Consider the following 23,459-nt stretch of genomic DNA (forward strand, 5'->3'; position numbering starts at 1 on the left):
ATTGGACTGGAAAGGGTTAAGACAACATGAATACAAATTTTACGGTAAAAAATTACGGTTATGACAGTTTATATTGAAAGATAAATTTTTATATTTTTTAATCGTAAACGCTGAAAAATAGCTTCAAAATCTCTCAGCAAATCGGATATTATTGCAAAATTGGATTTTCTGACAACACCGACAAGATAAATAACGAAAAAAAAAAAACAATAAAAAAACAAAATTTAAACAATTTAAAACAGTTAACAGTAAAACAGTTAAATATGTAAAATACCTTCAAACGTTTCTTTTTGTTGATTATTCATCGGTGATATTTTCAATGTAATCATTAATTAAATCAGTTTTAGTTCAAATGATTTCATTCCACAAACTCCGAAGTCTTACTCCGAGGTGCAATCCATCAGTGTGTCAGCCTTAATGCAAAACAAAAATTAAAGAGCTTAGAAGAAAGATGACCAATAAGTAGTAATAAATCTTCTGAAACCAGAGGAAACTGGATCGTTGTCACTTGTGGAAAAAAAGAGAATGCATCTTAAAGTCTCAAAGGACACAAAATTTATAAGCTTCAAAGTAGAAGTAGAGATAATGTTCAAGTTTAACATTTTTTCTGTCAACCCTGGGCCAAAAAGACTGGATATAATGATCAGATCGAATTGATTCGACTATGGGTAACGATAGATAGTCGCTAGTCAAATTTGAATGTAAGATGGTATCGATAAGTAGGCATTTACTTGAGGTAATTAATTTTATTGCAATAGTTTCTGTATTTTCTTTGGGTTTGCCCAACCGAACCCAATTCTCGTATCTTTTGAGAAGGCGTAGATCGAAATGTTCTATAGTATCCTACAGCTCAAGTTTACTAGTAAATTTCCTGTTGATTTAAATATAGAAATTGCATTACCAAATGTAATTCCGTATGTAAACGTAGAGCCATATTACTAGGCACCGCCGATTCGGTTCGTAAAATCCGCAAAAAGCCAATCCGACTTATTTTGCGGATTAAAATAGCCAGTTCGTAAAAATTTTTCGGATTAATAATCCGAAAACTAATTTACGAACCACTAGCGAATTTTTTTTTTGCGGATTCACTTCGCTGTTCGGATTATCAATCCGAAAAATTTTTACGAACCACTAGCGGATTTTTTTTTTTGCGGATTCTCTTTGCTGTTCAGATTATTAATCCGAAAAATTTTTACAAATCAATTTAACTTTAATTTGTTTAGCGAATTATACGAATCGCGTTCCGTTCGCGTCACCATTAAATGGTGTGGTCCAAAAAAATTACGTTTTTATTATGTGCGCGTCCTATAAATAGTGGATTTCTTTTTTATTTTCAATCAGTTCTATTTGGAAATCTTAACATACAACAATTCGTTCAACAGATCAAGTCTACTATTCTTCACCTACATTTATTACGGTAAGCCAATATTATATTAATTTGATTTAAAAGTTAAGAATATTTCAAACTGAATTTTTGCGGGTTTTTTTTTTTTTTTTGTGGATCGAATTCCTTTGCGAATTATTTCGCTTTGCGGATTGCTTCAATTAGTGGATTGGTCCGATAAAATTTATATTGTAATATTTCTTCTACTTAAATATTAACAGAAATAAAAATAGAAATAGAGATAAAAACTAGTTTGAAAAATTGTTACGCTCATTTCAATAATTAAGGCAAATAATTAGTTCTTTTATTGAAAATTTTATGCATGCCTCTAAAATATCATTTATTGTTAAGACGAATATTAAGGAAAATATTCAAATAACTTAATAAATAATTAGTTTTTTTTCGGAAACTGTTTGTATGCATCAAAAACTATCACGTTTTATTAAGGCAAATATTAAGGAAATATTGAGGCAAGTATTTCAATAAAAAGTCAGTAAATCGAAAATGTGATTTGATCCGTGTTTTCGAATTTTTAATCCGAAAAGTAATCCTTATTAACAATCTGATCCGTTTTTGTGGATTTTAAATTCAATAAATAATCTGAAATATTCGTCCGATCCGATATGGCAAACTCAATCTGATTCGTTTCTTTTTTTTTTTTATTTCACTTTTTTTTTCTTTTCAGATGCCTAAGCTGTCTAATATTTGGGAATTCTTCAACAATGTGGAGGAAAACAAGGCAAAATGCAAGGGCTGTGGCAAAATATACTTAATCAATAAAAGCACCACAAGTCCTTTAAGGAACCATTTGAAAAGAGTCCACTTGAATTTATATAAACAATTAGAAAGGAAAGACAAGCAAAAATCAACAATACCAGACATTTTTGATGAGCTTGCCTCTGAAGATTCAGATTTTGAACAAACACAAGAAAGAGGAAAAAAGAGGAGATGTCCACAAACACAAAAAGATACACCAGTATCGCCACAGCCTGGACCAAGTGGAACTTGTGGCACTTCCAACACACAGACACTGCAAGGCAGAAAACAGGCTACCAAACCTGAATGGGAAGTTACTGACATCAATCAAATAAGAACTGTTGTTGACATTACTAAATGGGTGATTGAGGACACTCAACCATTTTCTATTGTAGAAACTGACGCATTCACCCGGATGATGAGAACTGCAACCAACGGTCAATTCAGAACCATTACAGCAAAGAATATATCTACAAAATACATTCCTCTCCTTTTTAAATTCATCAAGGAACAAGTAAAAAACATTTTCAATTCAGACAAGTCAAATCTTGATGGAGTGGCTTTTACATCCGACGTGTGGACCACTGATCACACCAATTTGTCTTTCATGAGCCTTACACTCCACTATATAGATTCAAAGTTCCAATTAAAGCGCTTCTTGGTAGAAATGTCCTACTTCCCCGAACAACATACTGCCGATAATATTGCCAAGAAGCTCAATGAATCTATCAACAAACTGGAACTTGATTTTGGAGTCAAAACCTGGATAACAGTCGACGGTGCAGCTAATGTCCAAGCAGGTGTTAGGAAATCAATTGGGGTTCAAAGTGCAATTTGGTGTGTCGACCACCGTCTAAATCTAGTTGTCAGTGGTGCTGTCGATGATAAAAGATGTCCAAAATGGTCAATTCTCAACCACAAAATAACAAAATTAGTAGGTCACTTCAACCAGTCCTCTCAAAAAGCTATGACTTTAGTTAATGCTGCCAAAGCCTTAAAAAACTCCAGAACGAAGTTAGTACAGAGATGCCCCACAAGATGGAACTCTGACCTCCATCAAATGGAGTCTGTGGTGGATCTTCTTCCGGCGATGCATTCTTTAAAGAATCCGAACCCTACTGTTTCTGGAGGTTGTAAGTTGACAGATCTTTTACCAACAGGTGATGAAGTGGAATCTATTCAATCTGTCATCCGGCTTCTGAGAGGCTTTTCAGAATTCTCTGAGAAATGCAGCAGTGAAAAGAATGTTAGCATCTGTTCCGTTATTAATTGCCTATACAACATCAGAGGAAGATTAGCAAGGGAGATGATCAAGCCAAAAACCGAGGTGTCATCAGAGCTTGCTCACTACTTCAATGAAGATCTAAACAAAAGATTCGAAGGGGAGTTGATGAATATTGAATTCTCTATAGCTCATTTTTTAGATCCTAACAGCAAGGGCATGTGCTTTGTGGATGAGGGGGAAAAATTTGAAGTAGTCAAAACTGCAGTAAAAAAAGCTATGGAAGAACTGTCAAAAAAAGAAATTTTGGCTAGCCAAAGCACTCCTTCCCCTTCAATGTTGGATGATGAAGATGATGACGACTTTGATTTCACTGAACAACTGAGGAAGAAAGTGTTTGGTGCAGGTTACATTAATCCTGGAGGTGAAACAAGCACCAAGAAAGCCATTTCTACTGAAATTGAGGGGTATTTGAATTCAAAACCAGTTCCAGCAAATACAAATGTACTGGAATTCTGGAAACAAAACCAGTATATTTACCCAATAATGTCAAGGCTGGCCAGAAAAAACCTCTGTATACCTGCTGCATCATCAACATCTGAAAGAGTTTTCTCAACAGCAGGGTATATATACAGCTCTAGAAGAACCAATCTTTCAATCTCAAAGGTTGAGATGTTGGTATATATGAAAGAAAACACTAAGCAACTCAGTAAAATTCAAGACATTGTGTGGCCAGGAAATGAATTTGGAAAATGATTAATTTTCAGTGTGATTTTGACTTTTTTTTATTTCTTAACAAGGAAATCATTTCGTTTCATTGTATATTTGAATATTATAAATAAATAAAAATGAATCTTAATTCGAAAGCTTTTTTTATAAATCCGTAAAAATAATATCGGTTCGGATTCCAATTCGAAAAAAATTTTTCGAATTGCAATCCGATCCGAAAGTATCGAATCGGATTGCAATCCGAAAAAATAATCCGAAAAAATTTTAACGAATTATTTTCCGATAAATTATTTTCGGATCAAATCAATCCGTAAGTAGTTTGAACCGTTTAGCATAGATAATTCGGTGCACAATCCGCAAACCGATAAACAGTAACGAATCGGCGGTCTCTACATATTACCAAATGTAATTCCGTATGTAAATGTAGAGCCATATTACCAAATGTAATTCCGTATGTAAATGTAGAGCCATATTACCAAATGTAATTCCGTATGTAAATGTAGAGCCATATTACCAAATGTAATTCCGTATGTAAATGTAGAGCCATATTACCAAATGTAATTCCGTATGTAAATGTAGAGCCATATTACCAAATGTAATTCCGTATGTAAATGTAGAGCCATATTACCAAATGTAATTCCGTATGTAAATGTAGAGCCATATTACCAAATGTAATTCCGTATGTAAAAACAATACAAATCAAGAAAAAAAAATTTTTTTAAACTGCTTCTCTCGATCAAAGGATGTTCGAGCATTCATTCGAGCAAAGTGTCTTATTTTTGTTTTTAAAAGCAAGAAACGTTCAATGCCTACAACAAGTAGTAGTAAACGTTCAATGCCTACAACAAGTAGAAAAAATGAGCAGCAAACTAAAATTTTTAACAACTTCTATACACGAGACCATTTGTAATAATTTTCAATCATTGATCTAATTTGAAAATTCATTAAACCACTCCAAAAATTCTTCAGTAGGCTTTTAAAAGAGTTTTTTTTGCCCTTTCGTAAACTGTGAAAGTTTTTTTTCCACTGAACTCTTTTCAAAGGATCCAAAACTTCTCCAGTTGCACTACACGTTGCAACAACTTTGATCTGTGGGAATTCTTTATTCATCACAATTCCTAAGTTGTTCACATTTTAACTCTTTCTTCTTCAAAATTTGATCTACAATTTCGTTAAAATCGTAAATGACAAAAGGATCGGGCGTATTTGCTTTACGATCTGCACTTATAAAAGTGTTTTGAACTGGTGCAATAAAACATATTCTGCTGATGGACTAAAACCTACAGTGCATAGCACTTAAATGCATCTGGTAAGATAATTTTCTTCTTTCTCGGAAAGAAGAAAAATATCTTACCAGATGCATTTAAGTGAAGTAAGTATAACAAAATATTATGTTATTCATCCTAAGAATAATTTATTGTAGAATCAATGAAAATACATAATGTTCGTTCAATTTTTTTATTTAGACACACTTTGATGCTGATCAATGGGAAAAGACCAGAGAAGATGGATAAAAAAAACTCAAGCTTAATGCCATTCCTACTATCTTTAACCACGTTAGTCCGAAACATAAGCGAAAAAATCCGGTCAAGCGCTTTCCAATACCAAAAAAAATGAAAATTAGTTGTATAGAAAGTGAAGAAGTCGTTGAAAATATTTTGATTGAAGTAAATAACAATGAAGTATCTGAATCACTTTGTGCTACTGACATTGATAAAAACTCACTTATACAAGATTTAAATGCAAAATTGGAGAAATTAGAAAAAAAAGTCATTATTCAAATGAAAAAGATAAATATTTAAAAATCTAAAGCAAGAATAAATGCTATTCAAAAGCATAATTTTAAAAAGAGAGATAAATTTAGTGTTCTCAAAACAATATTTAAAGAAGATCAAATTTAATCCCTTAGTAGAAAAAATATGAAATTCATTAAATGGTTAAATGATACTATAAATGAAGCATTAGAACTCAAATTTACATGTGGTCAAAGTGGTTATGAAAACTTACTTCATTTAAATTTACCATATCCATCATTACGTACCCTACAACGAAGATTAGAAAGACTAAAATTTCAAAGTGGCATTTTGACAGAAGTCTTTGACTTTATGAAAACTAAAGTTGATGTTATGAAAATTCACGCAAAAGAATGTGTTTTAATTTTAGATGAAATGTCTATAACTGAAAGTGTTGACTATGACACATCTACAAGCTCTTATGGATTTGTTACATTACCTGAACATTATGGCCAAGCTAACCATGCTTTAGTTTTTATGCTTGGAGGAATATCTACAAGGTGGAAACAAACTGTTGCATATTATTATACTGGAAGTTCTGTTAATAGGGGTGTTTTAAAAAAAATTGCCCTATCTATAATAAATTGTACTGAAGAAATAGGATTAAAAATTAATAGTGTTACTTCTGATATGGGTGCTATTAACCAGGCAATGTGGAAATCTTTTAATATTAGCTGTACTTAAAGGGGCATTATTTCTAGTTCAATTAAACACCCATGTGACCCAACTCGTACTATTGATTTTTAAGCAGATGTGCCACATTTATTAAAGAATATAAGAACATCTCTTTTACATTAATGACTTCACGAAGCCCTGGTATGGCTCTTAGCATGAAAAATAACAAATTTTACAATGAAACAATAACGTTTTTAAATGAGGTCATAGAGATATTTCGTGGTTTAAAAGTATTAAGCCAAAGTGGAAAAATAATGTGGAAACCTATTCAATTTGGTGTTATATTATCAACAACATCAGTTATTAACTTGCAAAATAAGTTTCTTCTAGAAAAAAAGTTTGATTTTCTAATGACATCACGATTTATCCAGGACTGCTTAGAAAATCTTTTTTCATTGGTACGTGCAAAACAAGTAGTTCCTACTGCTCTTCAATTCAAAAATAACTTGAAACTTATTTGAGTTGCCCAAAATCTCCAGCTTAATCCAAAGTGATGCTGAGAAAAATTGTTTGTTTAATATTGCAGGGTACATAATTTCTAGAGTTAAAAAAGTTGAAAAAATTTGACAATTTGTTTTGAATCTCTAGGTTCTAAAAATAGAGTAAATGCTGATTATGCAAAGTTTGTTATAGGCAAAGAGTACAAAGTGGGAAATTTATTTTTTGCAAATGAAACAACTTTTTCATTTTTTTTACAAATGGAGTTAATATTCAGATCATTTGAGCCGTGCCTTGTTTTCCAAAAGAATTGTAATACTATGCTTATAGAGAAAATGAATTCTGATGAACAAATTAAAAGTTTAACTTTGTATCCTAATTGTCATCAAATTAAATTGAAGCTACAAAACAGGTTTATAACATTTAGACTTAAAATGTTTAGCCTTAAAAAAAAAAGCGTTTATTATGTAAAAAGAAAAGAGATAAAAAAAGTTCTTGTAAACTTGGCAGCAAGAGTATGGCAATGCATGCATTGGCACTAAAAGTTTAAGTTCAACTTAAGAACTAATTTATAAAAAAAATTGTAAAACCTTTGTCAAGTTATTTTGTAGATTACAACTATTTTTTTGCTGTTTTTTTTTAAGTATTTGCCAAATAAATTTTTGTCAAAAAATAGCTTTGAAAAAAAACAAAAAAAGTTTTATTTTTTAAAACCTTTTGTTTTTTTTTAAAATAAAATTATGTGTTTAATTGTTTTTTTATAATGTTTTTAAGTTTCAATTGATTTTACTTGAATTCATGTGTCATACGCTAGTTTGGCAAAAACATGGCCGCCGTTTTCCGTATGTCCGCTCTCTGAGTATATAGGCTCTCTACGAAAATCGATTAAGTTAATTGCATTTTTTTTGTCAAAAACGTCATTATTTGATTCGTAATTTTCCGTATATAATTTGCGTTAAAGTTCGTAAATGACATCATGGATATTTTTATAAATGGTGCTTTATATATAGTGTTCTTTGTTTACAAAATTGTGTTTTATATACTAGATCAGTTCTGTCATTTTTAACCTGTTTGGTTAAAAATGACAGAATTCATTTAGTATATGAAACACAATTGACCGTATATGTACGGTTGGCCCATACCATATACCGTGACCGTACATATTCGTTCCCGCTTGTATTTGGTAAAGTACTGAATTCTTTTGAGACTATTATATAGAATAATTATATCTTTTATATTTTAAATATTGCAAAACTTACATAAATAACAAAATTAACTAATAATTCTTAGCAAAATTGACGACTAATTCTACACGTAAAATGGTATCCACAGAACAACCGCAGAAAAAAAACACTCTGCACCAATCAGAATTAAACAATCAACCTCGCGATCAAACAAATTCTTTACTAGAGAACCACACATGGTCCAAGGTAAAAGAGTTGATAGCTTCGTGCAAAACTTCATCTATCAAAAAACCCGTATTAAGAATAAACTTAATGATATCGCATTTAGTACTTAGTAACAAACAATATTATATACAAGAACCTATAGAAAAGCATATCCTATAGGATTGTAAAACAACATAAGATAGTAACAGCAAAACTTTAGTATATCAAAAAATGTTTTACGGTTATAACTTGCCGTAGCAACGCTCTCTGAGACTCAAAATAGGATTAAAAAATAGAAACTTGTATAACCAATCACCTGGTTTTCAAATAAAGTGGAGTGGCCCTAGGTATAATGAGGTCCTAGATACACGAACTTCCCCAATGTGTATAATTTTCTTTAATAGTACGTTAGTAACGAATGGGTTTGTAAAAAATCTTCGATAGTAAATATCGGAAGAATCGTCAATTACGAAATTTTATGAAAACTTGACGGGAAAGGATTGAAATGAATTTGTCAATGGTTCTCATAGTTTTAAAGGAAATTTCGAGCAAATTAATTGATTTACGTAAAATATTTATACAGATAAAAGAAAAATATTTTACTATTTACCTTTAGAGATAAATTACAAGAATAAGATTAAGACTGTTTTCATAAGTGAATAAGAAATATATTTATAAAAATAATTACTCAGCTATATGTGAGGCGGGTCTTTTTTTAAGAAAAGTATTTATTTTATTTATCATGTAAATATTGTGAGTCGGGGTTTCTTTACGAGGAATGGGGTTTAATGGTTTGTATTTACGGAGGATAGGGTGGTTCTGTGTAATGGCAGTACTCTGACTTGTGTTATAATACGCGCTTACTTTTCTTGGCGCGTGATATGTTTCTTCCCTATTTTCTTTATGAATAACAAATCTTTTTTTGTTATTAACAAATAATATATTCTCCACTTTAAACTATATAAAAAAACTGTTTCTTATTAATTCTTCTGTTCCTTCTTTGGTCGTTTATCATGTAACCAACTAAAAATCTCCCTACCCTAAATGCCCACCCGTATATCCCTAATGTCTATAACTTGTCTTCCCCAATTTAAACAATTTTCGTAACTTTCTCAAAGCCTTCTTGTAACCTATCTCTTAGGTTCTTTCTCCTCTTCTCTCCACTTCTTCCCTTTCGCTTGCCAACTCTCTTGCCCCCCTTTTCTCTTCGGGTTTCTCGTTTTTATATTTATTGCTTTGTTTTTGGGCGTTGGCATCTTTTCGTTAGATGTAAAATATTAATGGTTGATTTTGGGTGTTTTGATTGTTATGAATAGCATCTTGGTTATTTAGGTTTAGCTTCCTCACATACATTATAAAAAATCATTAAAAAAAAAAATATATTATGCAGGTTAATACGAAGCAATTAGGGAAATGAGGTGCGAACAAAACGCGCTACAATGTCTTTGTTGTATCTAAGAAAATCAAGTAAAAAGTGCGTCCGGTTGCACTCCATCCTTAGGAAAAAGCTTTTAAACCCATTAAACAGCGTGGCAACTTCAATTGTCTGAAAACCAGCACCAATGCTTGATATAAGCCAAACATCTGTTTCACATGAAAGCTACCCAGCAAACACACAACGTTGAAACAACGTTGAAATAACGTTGATCAACGTCGATCAACGTTATTTCAACGTTGTGTGCTTGCTGGGTAAATACCACGGTAAGGCTGCCAGTAAAACTTTTGATTAAATTAGGCACTTCAGTCCATTTTATGATCTCGTAATACAATTAAGCTAAAATGTTAATTTTAATTTTATTGCATTCAAAATGTTAATCTTGTTTTAAAATGGGTTTAACCAACTTTGTAGCACTTCTGGTTGTCAAGAAATTTGCATTTTTATACTACCTAATTTGACATTTTTTTAGACAAAAAAACGCGTTTTTTTATTTTAGTTTTTTTTAACATTTTTTTTTAGCGTAAAAATTTTACGCAACGACTTTAGGCAATAATCTATCTGTTATCATTAAACAATATACAAATAGAACAACTTTCAGTTCACAACTAATCTTTAGAAAAAATATATATACAGAAAAAATATATATAGCAGAAAAATATATATACATTAATATAGTCATAGACACATTACACATTTCTAATAAAATATTACTAATAATATATATAACTAGTAATTATTTCAAATAAATTGTAAAATAGGCTTTTTACAAAAGTATAACCTTTCCTTTTTCAAGGTCAACAAGCAATGGAAAAGCCCATACTTGATTTTCCTCAGTCTCATAGACCACATCAAAGTTTTTTTTAAGTTAGGAGTTGACTTGTTTACTCGAAGAACTTCACCTGTACACCAAAAGTATTTTTTAGTGTCGATTTTCATTATTTTATGTTGAATAAATTTCCCAACAAGATAATTAACATCATTTAGAATGACAGCCAAGATGTTTGTTTTTTGTTGATTTGCTAATTGAGACAGTCTTGCATTCTTTAATTTTTCACTTAACTCTTCTTTCTCTTTTGCAATCAAAATATCTCGTTCTTTTCTTTCAATAAGAATAACTCTTCTCTCAATGGGCTCTGGAAAAGTCCTTGTTCTAATAACTGATTGTAAATTACTGAACAACTCATAGTTTGTTAAGTCTTTTCGCTTACTACCATGCATTTTAGTTTTGTAAAAATATTTAGGTTCACATTTAACTTCCATAACATACCTATAAAAATCCAACTGTGCTCTTAATATTTTTTTGCTTTTAAATGTGTCAACTAACAAAACATATTCATCATCTGCTTCTTTTGAGGTCAACCACACCTTTGTCTTCAATTTTAACAACTCATTAACCGATTTAGCTTTTTTTAAGAAGGCTTTGTCTTCAGCTGTTTTTTTAGCTTTATGCTTTTCAGACAACCTTTCACTCATTTCAAACTTTAATTCTAAATGACGTTGTTTGTATTTATCTTTCATTTTATTAAAGTTTGTTGAAGCTTTTTTTAGCAATGAGTCACGCTCATCTAAAGTCTTTTTATTCAACCAGTCTAGTGTTTTGTTTTTATACCACATAGTATAAGCTTGTATAGTTTGTATTTTGGCATTTGGCTTTGTACGAATTAAAAGATCCAACACCGCAAAGTCACTTTCTGATGCTTTGTTTGTTGTTGGAACATTCTCTGCAGCCTTACTTATATTATCAGAAGGATGCCAATATTTACCTCCAGGAAGTTGATCAGCAGATTGTCTTTCCAGAACAACTAACAAAGAATGACAAATTACTTCTAATGTCTGCTGTGTTAAAATATTTAAATCAGTGTCATTAGTCTCTTCAAATAATTTATCATACAAAATATCTTTATGAATATTAACATCACTTGGACTGAATATAGGTGTTTTCGAGATCATAATCGATGATGCATTTTTACACAAATCTGAAAGTTTCATTTTTAGGGTTAACAAAAATGGATTCATATCAAGAATACTCTTTTGTGATTCAATTATCCGCCAAAGTGGACCTGTAATTATTTTATCAATTATTCCAAGAGCCCGCACTTCTGCTAAATATAATTTGTTGCTAATATCTTCTTTAACTGCAAGTAAAAGATTATTTTGATTTGGCCAATTTTGAAGAAACTCTAAAATATCTTTTGAATGAAAATACAAAGCTGCAGCAATTTAATATAATATATTAAATCTGTTACCAACAAAGGGTGCAAGCATACACTTACTTTGTCCTTTACCAGCAAGAAATGCATTAAAATACCCAGCAACTCCAGCTTCATCACTTCCCCTTACATGAAAAGCTTTACATGCAGTTCTTATTAATCTAGTGGCACCTGATTCAGCAGTATTGAATGCAAAAATATTTTCATAACTAGTACTTAAAACTAACTTTTCGAATGAGTTAATTGTTTTATCAGTTTCTGTTGCAAAGTTAGATAATAAATACAATTTACAAAAAAAATTAGACATTTTAATGAAATCTGCTTGCTCGCCTTTTTTTAAACCTTCCCAGTTCTTTATAACTTTAGGCAGTAACTTTTTCCTCATATCTTTAAGCTTTAAATTAAACAGTGGATTAACTGGCCCAAGATCAGACATGGTAGTTTTAAAAGAACATACAAGGTTAGAAAAATCGTTTTCCTTGCTGCTACTTTCTAAAATGTCACATATATCATCTGTTTTGGTTAACGCATTAATAGTACAATCTGCATCACTGCCAGCCATTTCACATAATCCAAAAGATAAAGTACTTCCATTTGTGGTAGTAACTTGGAAATTTTGAAAATGTCTATGATGTTTAGTGGTACCGTCACTGTGAAGACAATTGCCCGAATTAATTTCTACAGTGTTTATCATTTCTTCTGCAACTTGAAGTTGAGCAAGTGCTAAAGCCTCAGTCATAAATCGAGATTTTGTACCAATTGAGGGAAGCTTCTCTATATCTATCTTTGCTAGTTTTTTTAAAACAATTGTGATAACTTCATTAACTTTGTTCATGCTGACATTCAAAGAAACTAACTCCATAATAACTTCTCTTATATCATTAGAATACCTTCCGTTTTGAAATGTTATTATTCTGCGATCATGGAAAAGAGAACTTAAATTAAAATCTTTATTTTCTTTGCTTAATACTCTAGTGTCAGGAAAGTCTGTATCCTTTTCAGGATTATTTAAACTGTTAGAAGACAAATTTTCATGTTTATTTACTACCATGCTAAACTTCTTGTTTACATAATACAATTTTTTGCATGTAATTCTTTTTTTCTCATGAAGGAGTGCAACTTTATTGTCACTTTTTTCAAGCTTAACTAACAAAAATTTAACTCTTTTATTAAGATTTTTAATGACTTTATTATAAAAATCTTTTAATTCTTTTATTTCCTTATTTTGTTTCTTTTTTTAATTGATGAATCTTTGCTTTATTACTTGCATGTAATAGTTTATATGTCCTTCTAGGGTCGTTAGATGTAAATTTTTTTTTCATATTACTAATACGAACATTAGCAGATTTGAACTTATTTATACAACCAGATGAAGCAAGTTTCAATTTTTTAAAACAGTTTTTCGAGGTTTGTTGGTTCAACTTTCTTTTTTTACCCTTCGTTTTATTTTTTTCACTTGATATACATAATTCACAACTAGTTTCCGAAATAGGCGGTTTAAAGAGCATCAGCTTATATATATATCTCTTCTTTTATTGTTTTTTTTAACGATTTAAATTTATCTACAACAATTTTAATTTTGTTGTACAAGCTCAAATTATTTTCAGTTACTGAAAACAAATTGGAGAATCGGCTTCTGAAATTCGAGCAAACCATTTTCAAAGATTTATCACTCAAGCATAGATACCAATCATATAATTCTTTATTATTCATTATGATAAGGCTAATTTTATACAAATACTGTATTATACAATTAAATTGTTATATTGTTTTTGCAAATTAGTTACCGTAATAATTTTTGAAACAATATTAAGACGGACTGAAAGGAAGAAGAGGACGGGATTTAGCAGGTTTTAACTTAGACTTAAAATAAGCATGGGAATTTCGGCCTTCGAAATCGACGAAATTAAACGAAATTCGTGTTTCAATTTCGGATCGAAATTGAGAACGAAATTTCGATTTTTTGGATTGTTTAATTTCGCGAAAAAATTTCGTATAATTTCGGGTCATTGAAAGTAACGAAATTGACACGAAATTAAACATAAGCTTTAATTTCGAAATTCGTGAATTTGTAATGTTTAAAAATTTCGTCTTTCGAAATTCAATATAAATTTCGATACGAAATTGAAACACGAATTTCGTTTAATTTCGTCGATTTCGAAGGCCGAAATTCCCATGCTTAACTTAAAAATTAAGCTGAATACTCGAATATTAGCAAAAACTTAGTTTTTTTAAAGTTATTTTAGACCAACTTATTCATCACAAAACCAAAAAAAAAACAAAAAAAAAAAACAAAGAAAAATAGTTATATATTATTTTAAAGGATGCTAGAACGCAAATAAAATAACTTTAAGCTAAAATAATTACAAATAATTAATTGAAACCGCTCCTACAGCCAGATAAACTGATATTGAAAATTCTAGCAGATATTTTATGAAAGATTAATCATTTTACTTTTCGTAAAACGTTTTACTATGGCATAATAGATTAAAAAAATCGGTCTAAATTTAATCTGAAAAAGTCTTCTTTATATATAAAAAACTTCGCAAATTTTGTCTACGGAATTTGTCACGTGACTGAAGTGCCTAATTAAATGAAAAGTTTGTATGAAAAGGTTTGAAAGTTAATTTCGGCACAAAGATAGCTTTTTTAAATCAGATGTTCTAAAATTACTCGATAATTGATTTATTTTTGTTAAAATAAAAGACAAGATCTACTTTATTGGTTTTGGCAACAAGTTTCAAATGAATATAGGAACAATTGTTTAACTGATAATAAAACAATGTGTCAGTATTATTTACAAAATTTGATTCGCCATTTTTAACCGACCCATAAGTCTCGTTAAGCAGTAGTTTAAAATTTAAGTGGATTTTTCTCCAAAATGCGTTTTTAGATTTGCACTCTTGTTAATAGCAGCGGCTGACTGGGCCTAAAGTAGCCGCTAGGTTATTCGTCATAGGTTAAACGTCATAGCACTCGAATAAAACCTTTTTTGAATGATAGTACAAATCCTGTAGTAATAGAACAAAATAAATTTTGTTCTATTACTTCAGTATTTATACTATCATACTGAAATCGGAGCAAATTGGTAAGCTTAAGGGGACCCCGAGGCTTTTAAGAGCTTGGGTCCGTTTAATTGTGCTATTTTCTCTTTAAATCATACTATTGTAATTTACATTTATGACAAATCTATTATATAATAAATTTATGCCCTCATTAAACAGGGGGACCAATCCCTTAAAGGAGAAAGTAAAAAAAAACTTTGATGGATTGTTTTTTCTTTTTACAGACGTTATATTATCGTTATATTATTATCGTTATATTATTATCGTTATATTATTTACAGACGTTATATAATCAAAAGTTTTAATCAGAAAAAGAAGCAAAAATTAGAAAACTTAAAAAACCAGCAGGAACTTTAAAATGGGATCAAATTTATTTTCAAAATTTTTAATATTGATTTTATTTTTCTTTAATTACTCATTTTGCAGCTTAACGTTGATTTTAAGTTTTTATTCATTAAAATTCATGAAACAGAAAAATATTGATTGTAAACAACCCACATTTTATTGTAGAAAAAGAACTCGCTGAATTTAACCTGAAGTCGGATTATTTTAAAGAAGGATTGGTGCACAACTAACAGCTAAAAATGGTTTCTTTTTATAGCTAGAGATGTGCATGCCCATAAACAATTACTATTCTAGTTAGTGTTCTTGTTTATAAGCGATAATACATCGATAAAAACTGAAAATATATTATAAAAATTACATTTTATTTTCAATATTTTCCTGAAAAAAAGTGCTTGCATTTTTCCAGTTCAAAGATTTACTTTTATATGATTAATCTATCCTCTCTTTTAACACACCATCATCAACAACTCTGTTACAACTTTTAACACGACACATTTTAAAGCATTTGCCACACTTTCATAAAACAACTCATTCTTTTTGCATCACAGGTATTCATTACATTCACTTCCTTATTTTACGTGATTAAACTATGAAATTGTTAAATTTAAATGAAAAATTTTAGGAAGCCTAGGAAGATCTATTATTCTTATAGTTGTAGATTATTACTAAACTAATGTTTAACGAATTTTCCATAATGAGCTAATTGTTCAACAAAATGATGATATAAACTGAAATTTTTTATAAAGGTGACAAAATACCTTAAAGCCATGCTGTTACGTATGATTCAACACCTGTTTAACGATTTTAAAACAACACGATAAAAGCATCGACGAACGAAATGTTTCATTGACTTTTGTTAAGTTCTTTGGTGGGAAAATAGAATCATTATACGAAAACAAAGTATGAAGCTTTTATGGTTTTATTGTTTTTACCTACTTCAGACAGTGTTAAAAGTTGAAACAGCACCTCTACCGCAAAGTAAGTTTTTTTTTACCAACTTCACACTGTTAAAAATCTAAATAATACCGCAAAGTGAGTTTGATTTTGACGTTAGCGAATTCAGCAAACATCACAAATCTGTTACAGGCTTTTTTTGTAGTAGGGTGGCAAGGTTTTTTACAAATTTATCTATTAAAAAAAAAACATAAAATAATCGACAAAGATTTTGTAAAAAAACATTTTTTTCCATCACCTTAAATGGTGGGTTTTACAACGACATTATGTGCCCTGTTTATGCGTAAAAACCAGAATTTAGTAAAAATTGCTGGTTATAAAAAGCTAAAGATGTGTTTACTGTTATTCCATAAAATTAGTTACTTTTTAAAACAAATTTCTGAGTCAATGGAGAAAAATTTAACAAATTAGAAATCAAGATATAAAATAATGATATAGAAATTAAGCCGAGTACAATTTTCAAAGTTGTTTTTTGCCTGTATTTTATACACATAAATTAAATTAATAAAAACATTTTACATATACTCCATACATTTTACATATACTCCATACATTTTGTAGGGAAATAAAAATTTCAAAAGTCATTAGCTTCTTTTAGTAACTATTAACGAAATTTTTATAAAATTACGAGGTATAAAAATCTATGATTATTTACAAGGAATATCAAAAAATAGTTACTGTTGAAAATCTCAAAGCGCAGAGTATAATTTTCGAGTGATCAACTGTCATATATATTTCGCATGACAGTCTATACTTTTTTTTGAACATAACACACAATACAAGTTATAATTTTCGAATATGAATATCCTTTTTGAATCAAAAAATTTAACTTCCTGACCACGAGTTGATTTAATTTTGTGGTGTTTTTATAAAATTGTTTGTTGATACGCTAAAACCCTAGAGTATTGAGTTGTTACCGCTAATACTTTAAAGATAGCGAAGGCAAAAATTTCAAACTTTTTTTTCAAATACATTTTTGTGGCCGTCTAATAACAGTGTTCCAGGAAAATGACTGAAGTTTTTAAATATAAGAAGTTTTAAGAAGAATCGAATTTTAGAATAATTGTTCAATTTTTTTAAAATCATTTTCTGAATTAAATACTAGGAGTTTTAGACAAACAAAGATCCTGTTAAAGAAATTGATTTAATGTATTCGCTGTAGAATCAATTTTATTAGAAGAGGTTAATTATGATGAAATTAAATCCATCGATCAATCGATATCACCCAAATATAATTGTATTAAATTTTTTAAAAAGAAAGTTCATGTTAATCTGTATTTCATATTAAATATGCATATAGAAATTATAAGATTTAAAAATCTTATAATTTCTATATGCATATTTAACATGAAATACAGTAGAATTGATATTTTGTAAATAGCTCATCAACATACCAATTTCAGATAATTTAGTGTGTCAGATCACCATTTAGTTCCAAAGTGAAGCTAACAAAGTATTCTATAAAATCTTTTCAACCAAAATCATAGTAATTTCTAACATATTCTAAAAATCTTTTACAATTAAAACATGTTAAATTTAAGTAAATATAAAAGTAGATGCTTAAGTCTACATAACAGTTAATCACTTTTTGAAGTACATTTTTCATCAGAATTAAAATAAATAATTCTAACATAATTTGCTTGTATAGAACGCAGCAATTTGCCTTGTTCGGCCATGCAGTATACTTTGAAGTATGAAGTTTTTTTATATTTTGTGTTGTAACTATATTGTATAATTTATAGTTAAATATTTTATCATACAGTTTCAAATACTTGTGAGGCTGGAAAATTTTACCCTGATCCTGGTAACTGCAGTAAATATTTTATCTGCAGCAACGGTCAAAAAGTGCAACTTTCTTGCCCTCCATCATTAGTTTGGGACAATGCTCTACTTACATGTTCATGGAGTTCAAGCTCATGTCAAACTTTCTCACAACTTACCACTCCCCAAACAACTGTTCAGCTTACTACTGAAGTGCTTTCAGTTTCCACAGTAGAATCACTTCCACTAACTTCATTACCTGCAACCACTGTTCCTGTAACAACTCCTGTCCAAGCTACATTACCTGCAACAAACAGCAATAGCAAACAAAAAAGTTATGGTTAGAAACTTTTTTATGTAGTTTGGTATTACTAAGTAGTTAAAGTAAAAAATTAATTTTTTTTTGAGGATTTATCACTGTTTTATATATTGACAAATTATATGACACAATATCTTTTTGATTAGAATTATAGTTAGACAAGAAAATATATCTTTTATTCAAAATTCAAAAAGTCAATTTAAGTAATATTTAAACCTTAGAAAAGGCTTCTCCATGTGACCAAAGTAAATGTAAACTTCCCAATTGTCGATGTGCTAGTGAAGAAATTCCAGGAAACCTTCCTAAAGAAGATGTCCCACAAATAGTTATGTGGACAATGGATGATGCGGTAAACGATATAAATTACAAGTTTTACTCAGAGCTATTCGATACAATGAAAAATCCCAATGGTTGTCCAGTTGGTACAACATATTATGTTTCTGCAGAATATACAAATTTTGCTAATGTTAAAAGCCTGTTTCAAAAAGGTTTTCATTTTTGTGTTTTTAATAATATTGAAAAAGTTTACAGTTTTCATCAAACAAAAAAAAATTAAGTTTGTGTCAGTATATAGTCTATTTCCCATTTATATTGCAGGTCATGAAATTGCTGATCATTCGCTGACACATAAAAGTCCAACATTATGGTGGAGAGATGTAAGTTTGTTTGTCCTGTTTGTTACAGTTTATTTTATTTTAATGGTTAAACCTTATTTCAGTGTTATGTTTAGTTTTAGCTAAAACATTCATACTTTTTTCCAGAGTACATACAGTGAGCTTGAGAACGAAATCATTGGTGAAAAGAATGAGCTTGAAAAAACAGGTGCAAAAGTTAGCGGTTGGAGGAATCCTTTTTTAAGACCGGGTGAAACAACATATAGGGTAGGGACATCAGAAACTAACATTCAATTGTGTTTATTGTCTTCAATAAACCTGTATTCCCTAATGCCGAAACAGGTCATTCTTAATAAATGAAAAGTTTGTGTGTTTCAAAAAGTGTTTAATTTTTGTACTTGCTTCTATTTTTATATTCATATAAGACGTAAATGTGTTTCGATTGTAAAATATTTTTAGAATATTTTTTTACTATTATTTAATTCACATTAAAGATTTTGGCTGACAACAACTTTTTATATGATTCCTCTTTGGCTTCACATGCTGGAACCAAATGGTGGCCTTACACACTAGATTACCTAACTCCTTCATGTGTTGATGAGCCATGTCCAGAATGTAAGTTTTATTGCAGTTAATGTTAATTATATACAAACTATAAAATAAAAATTGACATATTTATTTTGCATTTTAGTGTCTTACCCAGGATTGTGGGAAGTGCCTTTGAACCCTCTGTATGATGGTGAAAATGGGACAGAATGTTCCATGTTTGACAGCTGTGTCCGTAGTTTAACTGATTCACAAAGTGTATACAATCTTTTTATGTATAATTTTAACAGACATTACCAAGATAAAAAGCAACCATTTGCATTGTTTGGCCATGCAGCATACTTCTTACATGAAAGTTTTGTGTATAGACAGGAAGGTAAAATCTGTTATTATATTTGTTATTAGTTATTAATGTTGAAAAATGTATGTAATATATTTATCAAATTACAGTGAAAACTTTGATAAATGTTCTGTACTGGTTCTATACTGTTCTTTATGCATTAAAAAACAACCTGTTAAAGAAAAAAAAAAGTTGTAAAGGAAAAGTTTCTTTTTAATAAAAACAATCTGATCAAACCTAAAAAAATTGGTGTCCTTATACATTCAGATTTTTCACAGTTTTTTTAAAAATAAAGAAGTGCACTGATATGCTCATATGAGTTGCCTTACTAATACTTTGTTATTGCTTGTAACTTCTTCATTGAACCTAACTAAATCAATATTTGGCTAAGAATTTCATTCTTTATGGATCTAAACTGTTTGGTTATCATTAATGTTATGTGAATTATTCAAAGTTTTTGTTATGTCAAGGTAATTGGTTGATTGTTTTTATATCAAAGTTGTTGCATGTTAAAGTTGATAATTCATTGTTGCATCATTTATATTGTATATTACCTGCACAATCATTATGTTAGTATCCATTTCTTCTTGTTTTTTTCCCTTCAGTTTCTCATTAACATCAAATGTGGCCTAATCAAGTACAATTATTAAAATTTCTTCACTGATCAATAGAAAAATTTATTAGTATAGAAAATAAAAAATTTGCACTTATCCTGGATGAACCAATCATCTGTCAAATTTTGTGTAATCTTACATTGATTAAACTTCAAATTACCTCTGTATATTATTATTTACTTTGCCTAAAATGATTTGTCTTATTTTCCCAAAATATGTTTTGAAAGATATTTAAGCTGTGCACTCGACTTTTTTTTCTGTATTCATTAATTGGTGTATATTGGAAAGACTTTAATCTGCATGTGACGCTATAGAGGTCTAGTATCGCTTTGTGTGTTTTTAAAAGTCACGTATCTTAAGTTTTCGTAAATTCGGCTGAAAAACAAATTCATGATGTATTTTAAACTATAATACATCGTGTATTTAGAGTTTTTCTTCTCCACAACGTTTTTGTAAATAGAGTATGTAAAGTTTGCAAGTTACTCGGAAAGAGTGTATCATGGATTATTGCATAAAATAAAGATTATAATGAAAAAAAATATTTACCAAATGTTTATTGGTCAGTTATTGTTTACATATCATTTAGGTTTTAAACAATTTCTTTCCGAAATTTCTCGCTTACCCGATGTTTATTTTGTAACGGTGGAACAAGCTATTCGTTGGACTCAAAACCCAACGCCAATCAGCAAGTTGAATTCGTTTGAACCTTGGTCATGCAATAAAAAATGAATCGTTTATAATGAAGTTGTTATAATTTAAAAATTTCATATTTTTTTGATATTGACTTTTACGTAAAATATTAAATTATTTTTTATGAATTTACGAATTTATGATTTTTTTACGCTAAATGAATAACATAGAAATGCTTTTTGAGAATTTTATCAGCATTTTTTAATTTTGTAAGTCATAAAGCCATTATAAGACTTAAATTCGCTCATAGATTTGTACTATCAGCTTTTTCCATTATTGTGGAAGATTTTTCAAAATAACAATTAGTTGTCCCCAGAATCTTGGGTAAAGTGAGACTTATTAGGGAGAAATTAAAATTAGATTAGAAGATTAGAATACGATCAAGCAGAGAGAAAACAAATTTAAAGTAATCCAAACAAGTCATACTTTCAGCTTTTGCGCTTTCTTTATCACAGTGAAGCAAATTATCAAATGTTTTTCCTAAACTTAACTTTTATATAAAAAAAGGCCGTCAAAAGGGGAACACACAAATGGTTCAAAAATCATTAAGATCTTTTTTTAGTTGAAAAGGTATTACTTTTGATATTCTCCTAATTATGAACTTGTGTTCCGTTCAGTTTGATAACATCTCAAACTTAAATAGGAGAAACGCGGGGCAAAATGAGACAGCGGGGCAATATGAGACAGTTCGCGTTTATCATGATGCCAGCCCTACGAATTATTATTTGCAAGATTTTTAAATATGCAGTTGTGTTCAAAAACTATTTTGTGTCAAGAAAAATATATTGAGTCACTTTGACATAAAAAAGTTGAGTGGAAGGGGAATCATTTCATCCCTCGGATTCGCGAAACTTACGAATTTTTGCGTGTTGTTATTATATTTTTTCCTAGCCTTTTTTGATCTCACTGAGTGGAAAAGCTTTTTATGTTTAAAGTTTTTTTTTTATTAGAATCTTTAGGCCTTTTTCTATCATTTCCGTTCTTTGGTATTCTATTTCTTCAATAAAATAGTCAGGAAATTAGGCAATTCGATGCCAACATTATGCGGGGCGAAACGAGACATTCTGTTTATATTTGTTTTGCCAATATCTAATATTATGTTTAATTGATTTGATTTGCATTTATTACAGTTTAAGTAATTCTCTCTATTGAATTATGAAATTTTACCTTTAATTTGATAATAGAAATATGGCTTCTAAAGTTTTTTGTCTGCAAAAATTTTGTTTTTTTTAAATTCTCATTCAACATAAACCTGATAAAATCAAAACACAAGTTAATTCGAGCACCTTATTACCATTGCCCTCAGGATCTTCAGAAAATATTGATTTTAATAAAACACCATGCTTTTCTAATATTGTACCAATTCCAAAGATCATTTTACCACCAAAAAAGGGAGAAGAATCACAGATAATAACAACATCACATTACAGAAAATCACTATTTGAATTCTCTGAAAAATCAAAAAAGTTAAAAGAACGCAAAATAGAAAATATAAGTGCATTAGGAAAGGGTAAAGAAAAAGTTAAAAGTTTAAGTGTTGAAGACTGGGAAAGTTATGTTTGTAATGGTTTAAGGAGTAAGGCTGCAAAAGAAGAGAAGTGGAGTCAATGTTCAAAATGCACAACCTGGGCTCATTCGGGCTGTTGTTCGTTTCAAAATACTGGTCAAGCAATATGTGATATATGTGACTAGTGACAGTTTGAGTATAACTGTAATATATTATAAAATGTATTTCTTACTAATTCTCTTAAAGATCTGTTTTATTTATCTATATTTATTTAAATTACTAAAAAAAAAATTGGGCCAAAATGAGACAGGTTAGGTGCTGTCAATAAATGATCTCTGGTGACCAAACCACTGCAGTTTTGCAACTCATATTTTGTAAGCTTCAAATAAGATGGTAGAAGATTTGAAAAATATCAAGCTATTTTTTCAAAAGCTATTTTTTCAAAAGTATTAGATAAATTAGTGCTTAAGTTTCTCATTTTGCCCCTCGTTACCCTACTGCTTTTCTTTTGCGATATCGGCCAAAAAAAGTCAAAACACCATGTTAAAAACACAAAAAGACTCATCCAATTACAGACCAGAGTCGAAAAACTCGACTAGAGCAATACACTCTAGTTTGAAACTAGAAAGGTAAACTGTCTCATTTTACAGCTGGTTATTCTATGACTGTTC

At 29.8% G+C, this 23,459-nt stretch overlaps 3 protein-coding genes, 1 long non-coding RNA gene and 2 pseudogenes across 7 annotated transcripts in view; 4 read left to right on the forward strand and 2 right to left on the reverse strand.

Moving 5' to 3' along the window:
• The first annotated feature begins 1,487 nt into the window (after positions 1 to 1,487).
• The window catches only part of LOC149885926 (E3 SUMO-protein ligase ZBED1-like), a 131,892-nt gene continuing 109,920 nt past the window's right edge, over positions 1,488 to 23,459 (forward strand). The window contains exon 1 of the mRNA XM_090092448.1: positions 1,488 to 4,130. Coding sequence (XP_089948574.1) covers positions 2,070 to 4,118 — 2,049 coding nt within the window. The 5' untranslated portion in view covers positions 1,488 to 2,069 and the 3' untranslated portion in view covers positions 4,119 to 4,130. The remainder of the gene's footprint in view (positions 4,131 to 23,459) is intronic.
• Positions 5,586 to 6,651, forward strand: LOC149885927 (uncharacterized; annotated as a pseudogene).
• On the forward strand, positions 6,553 to 7,547 carry LOC149885928 (uncharacterized; annotated as a pseudogene).
• LOC149885929 (uncharacterized) lies at positions 10,525 to 13,263 on the reverse strand. 3 transcript variants are annotated; one of them, XM_090092450.1, is made up of 3 exons: positions 12,364 to 13,252; positions 12,097 to 12,158; positions 11,748 to 11,958 (listed from the first exon to the last, which is right to left on the reverse strand). In XM_090092450.1, the coding sequence occupies exons 1-3, from the start codon at positions 13,082 to 13,084 to the stop codon at positions 11,926 to 11,928; spliced, it is 816 nt and encodes a 271-aa protein (XP_089948576.1). In that variant the 5' UTR covers positions 13,085 to 13,252; the 3' UTR covers positions 11,748 to 11,925. The 3 variants fall into 3 exon arrangements, with proteins under 3 accessions (XP_089948575.1, XP_089948576.1, XP_089948577.1); XM_090092449.1 differs by lacking the exon at positions 12,364 to 13,252 and having other exon boundaries at positions 10,525 to 11,958; positions 12,097 to 12,347; XM_090092451.1 differs by having other exon boundaries at positions 11,839 to 12,158; positions 12,364 to 13,263.
• Positions 16,235 to 21,538, forward strand: LOC145184408 (chitin deacetylase 8-like). The gene is made up of 8 exons (XM_090092452.1): positions 16,235 to 16,421; positions 18,160 to 18,498; positions 18,699 to 18,965; positions 19,075 to 19,133; positions 19,239 to 19,358; positions 19,586 to 19,706; positions 19,783 to 20,013; positions 21,178 to 21,538. Exons 1-8 carry the CDS (start codon positions 16,346 to 16,348, stop codon positions 21,318 to 21,320), a joined length of 1,356 nt encoding a protein of 451 aa, XP_089948578.1. The 5' UTR covers positions 16,235 to 16,345; the 3' UTR covers positions 21,321 to 21,538.
• LOC149885930 (uncharacterized) lies at positions 18,341 to 21,232 on the reverse strand. 2 transcript variants are annotated; one of them, XR_016453962.1, is made up of 4 exons: positions 21,138 to 21,232; positions 20,532 to 20,606; positions 18,694 to 18,779; positions 18,341 to 18,462 (listed from the first exon to the last, which is right to left on the reverse strand). It is a non-coding gene; the product is annotated as an uncharacterized LOC149885930 (long non-coding RNA). The 2 variants fall into 2 exon arrangements; XR_016453961.1 differs by lacking the exon at positions 21,138 to 21,232 and adding an exon at positions 20,752 to 20,898.

The sequence above is a fragment of the Hydra viridissima genome, unplaced genomic scaffold, assembly GCF_058129835.1.
Source record: "Hydra viridissima isolate aposymbiotic clone 2 unplaced genomic scaffold, HvirCarnegie_v1 scaffold_7, whole genome shotgun sequence".
NCBI classification, from domain to species: Eukaryota; Metazoa; Cnidaria; class Hydrozoa; order Anthoathecata; family Hydridae; genus Hydra; species Hydra viridissima.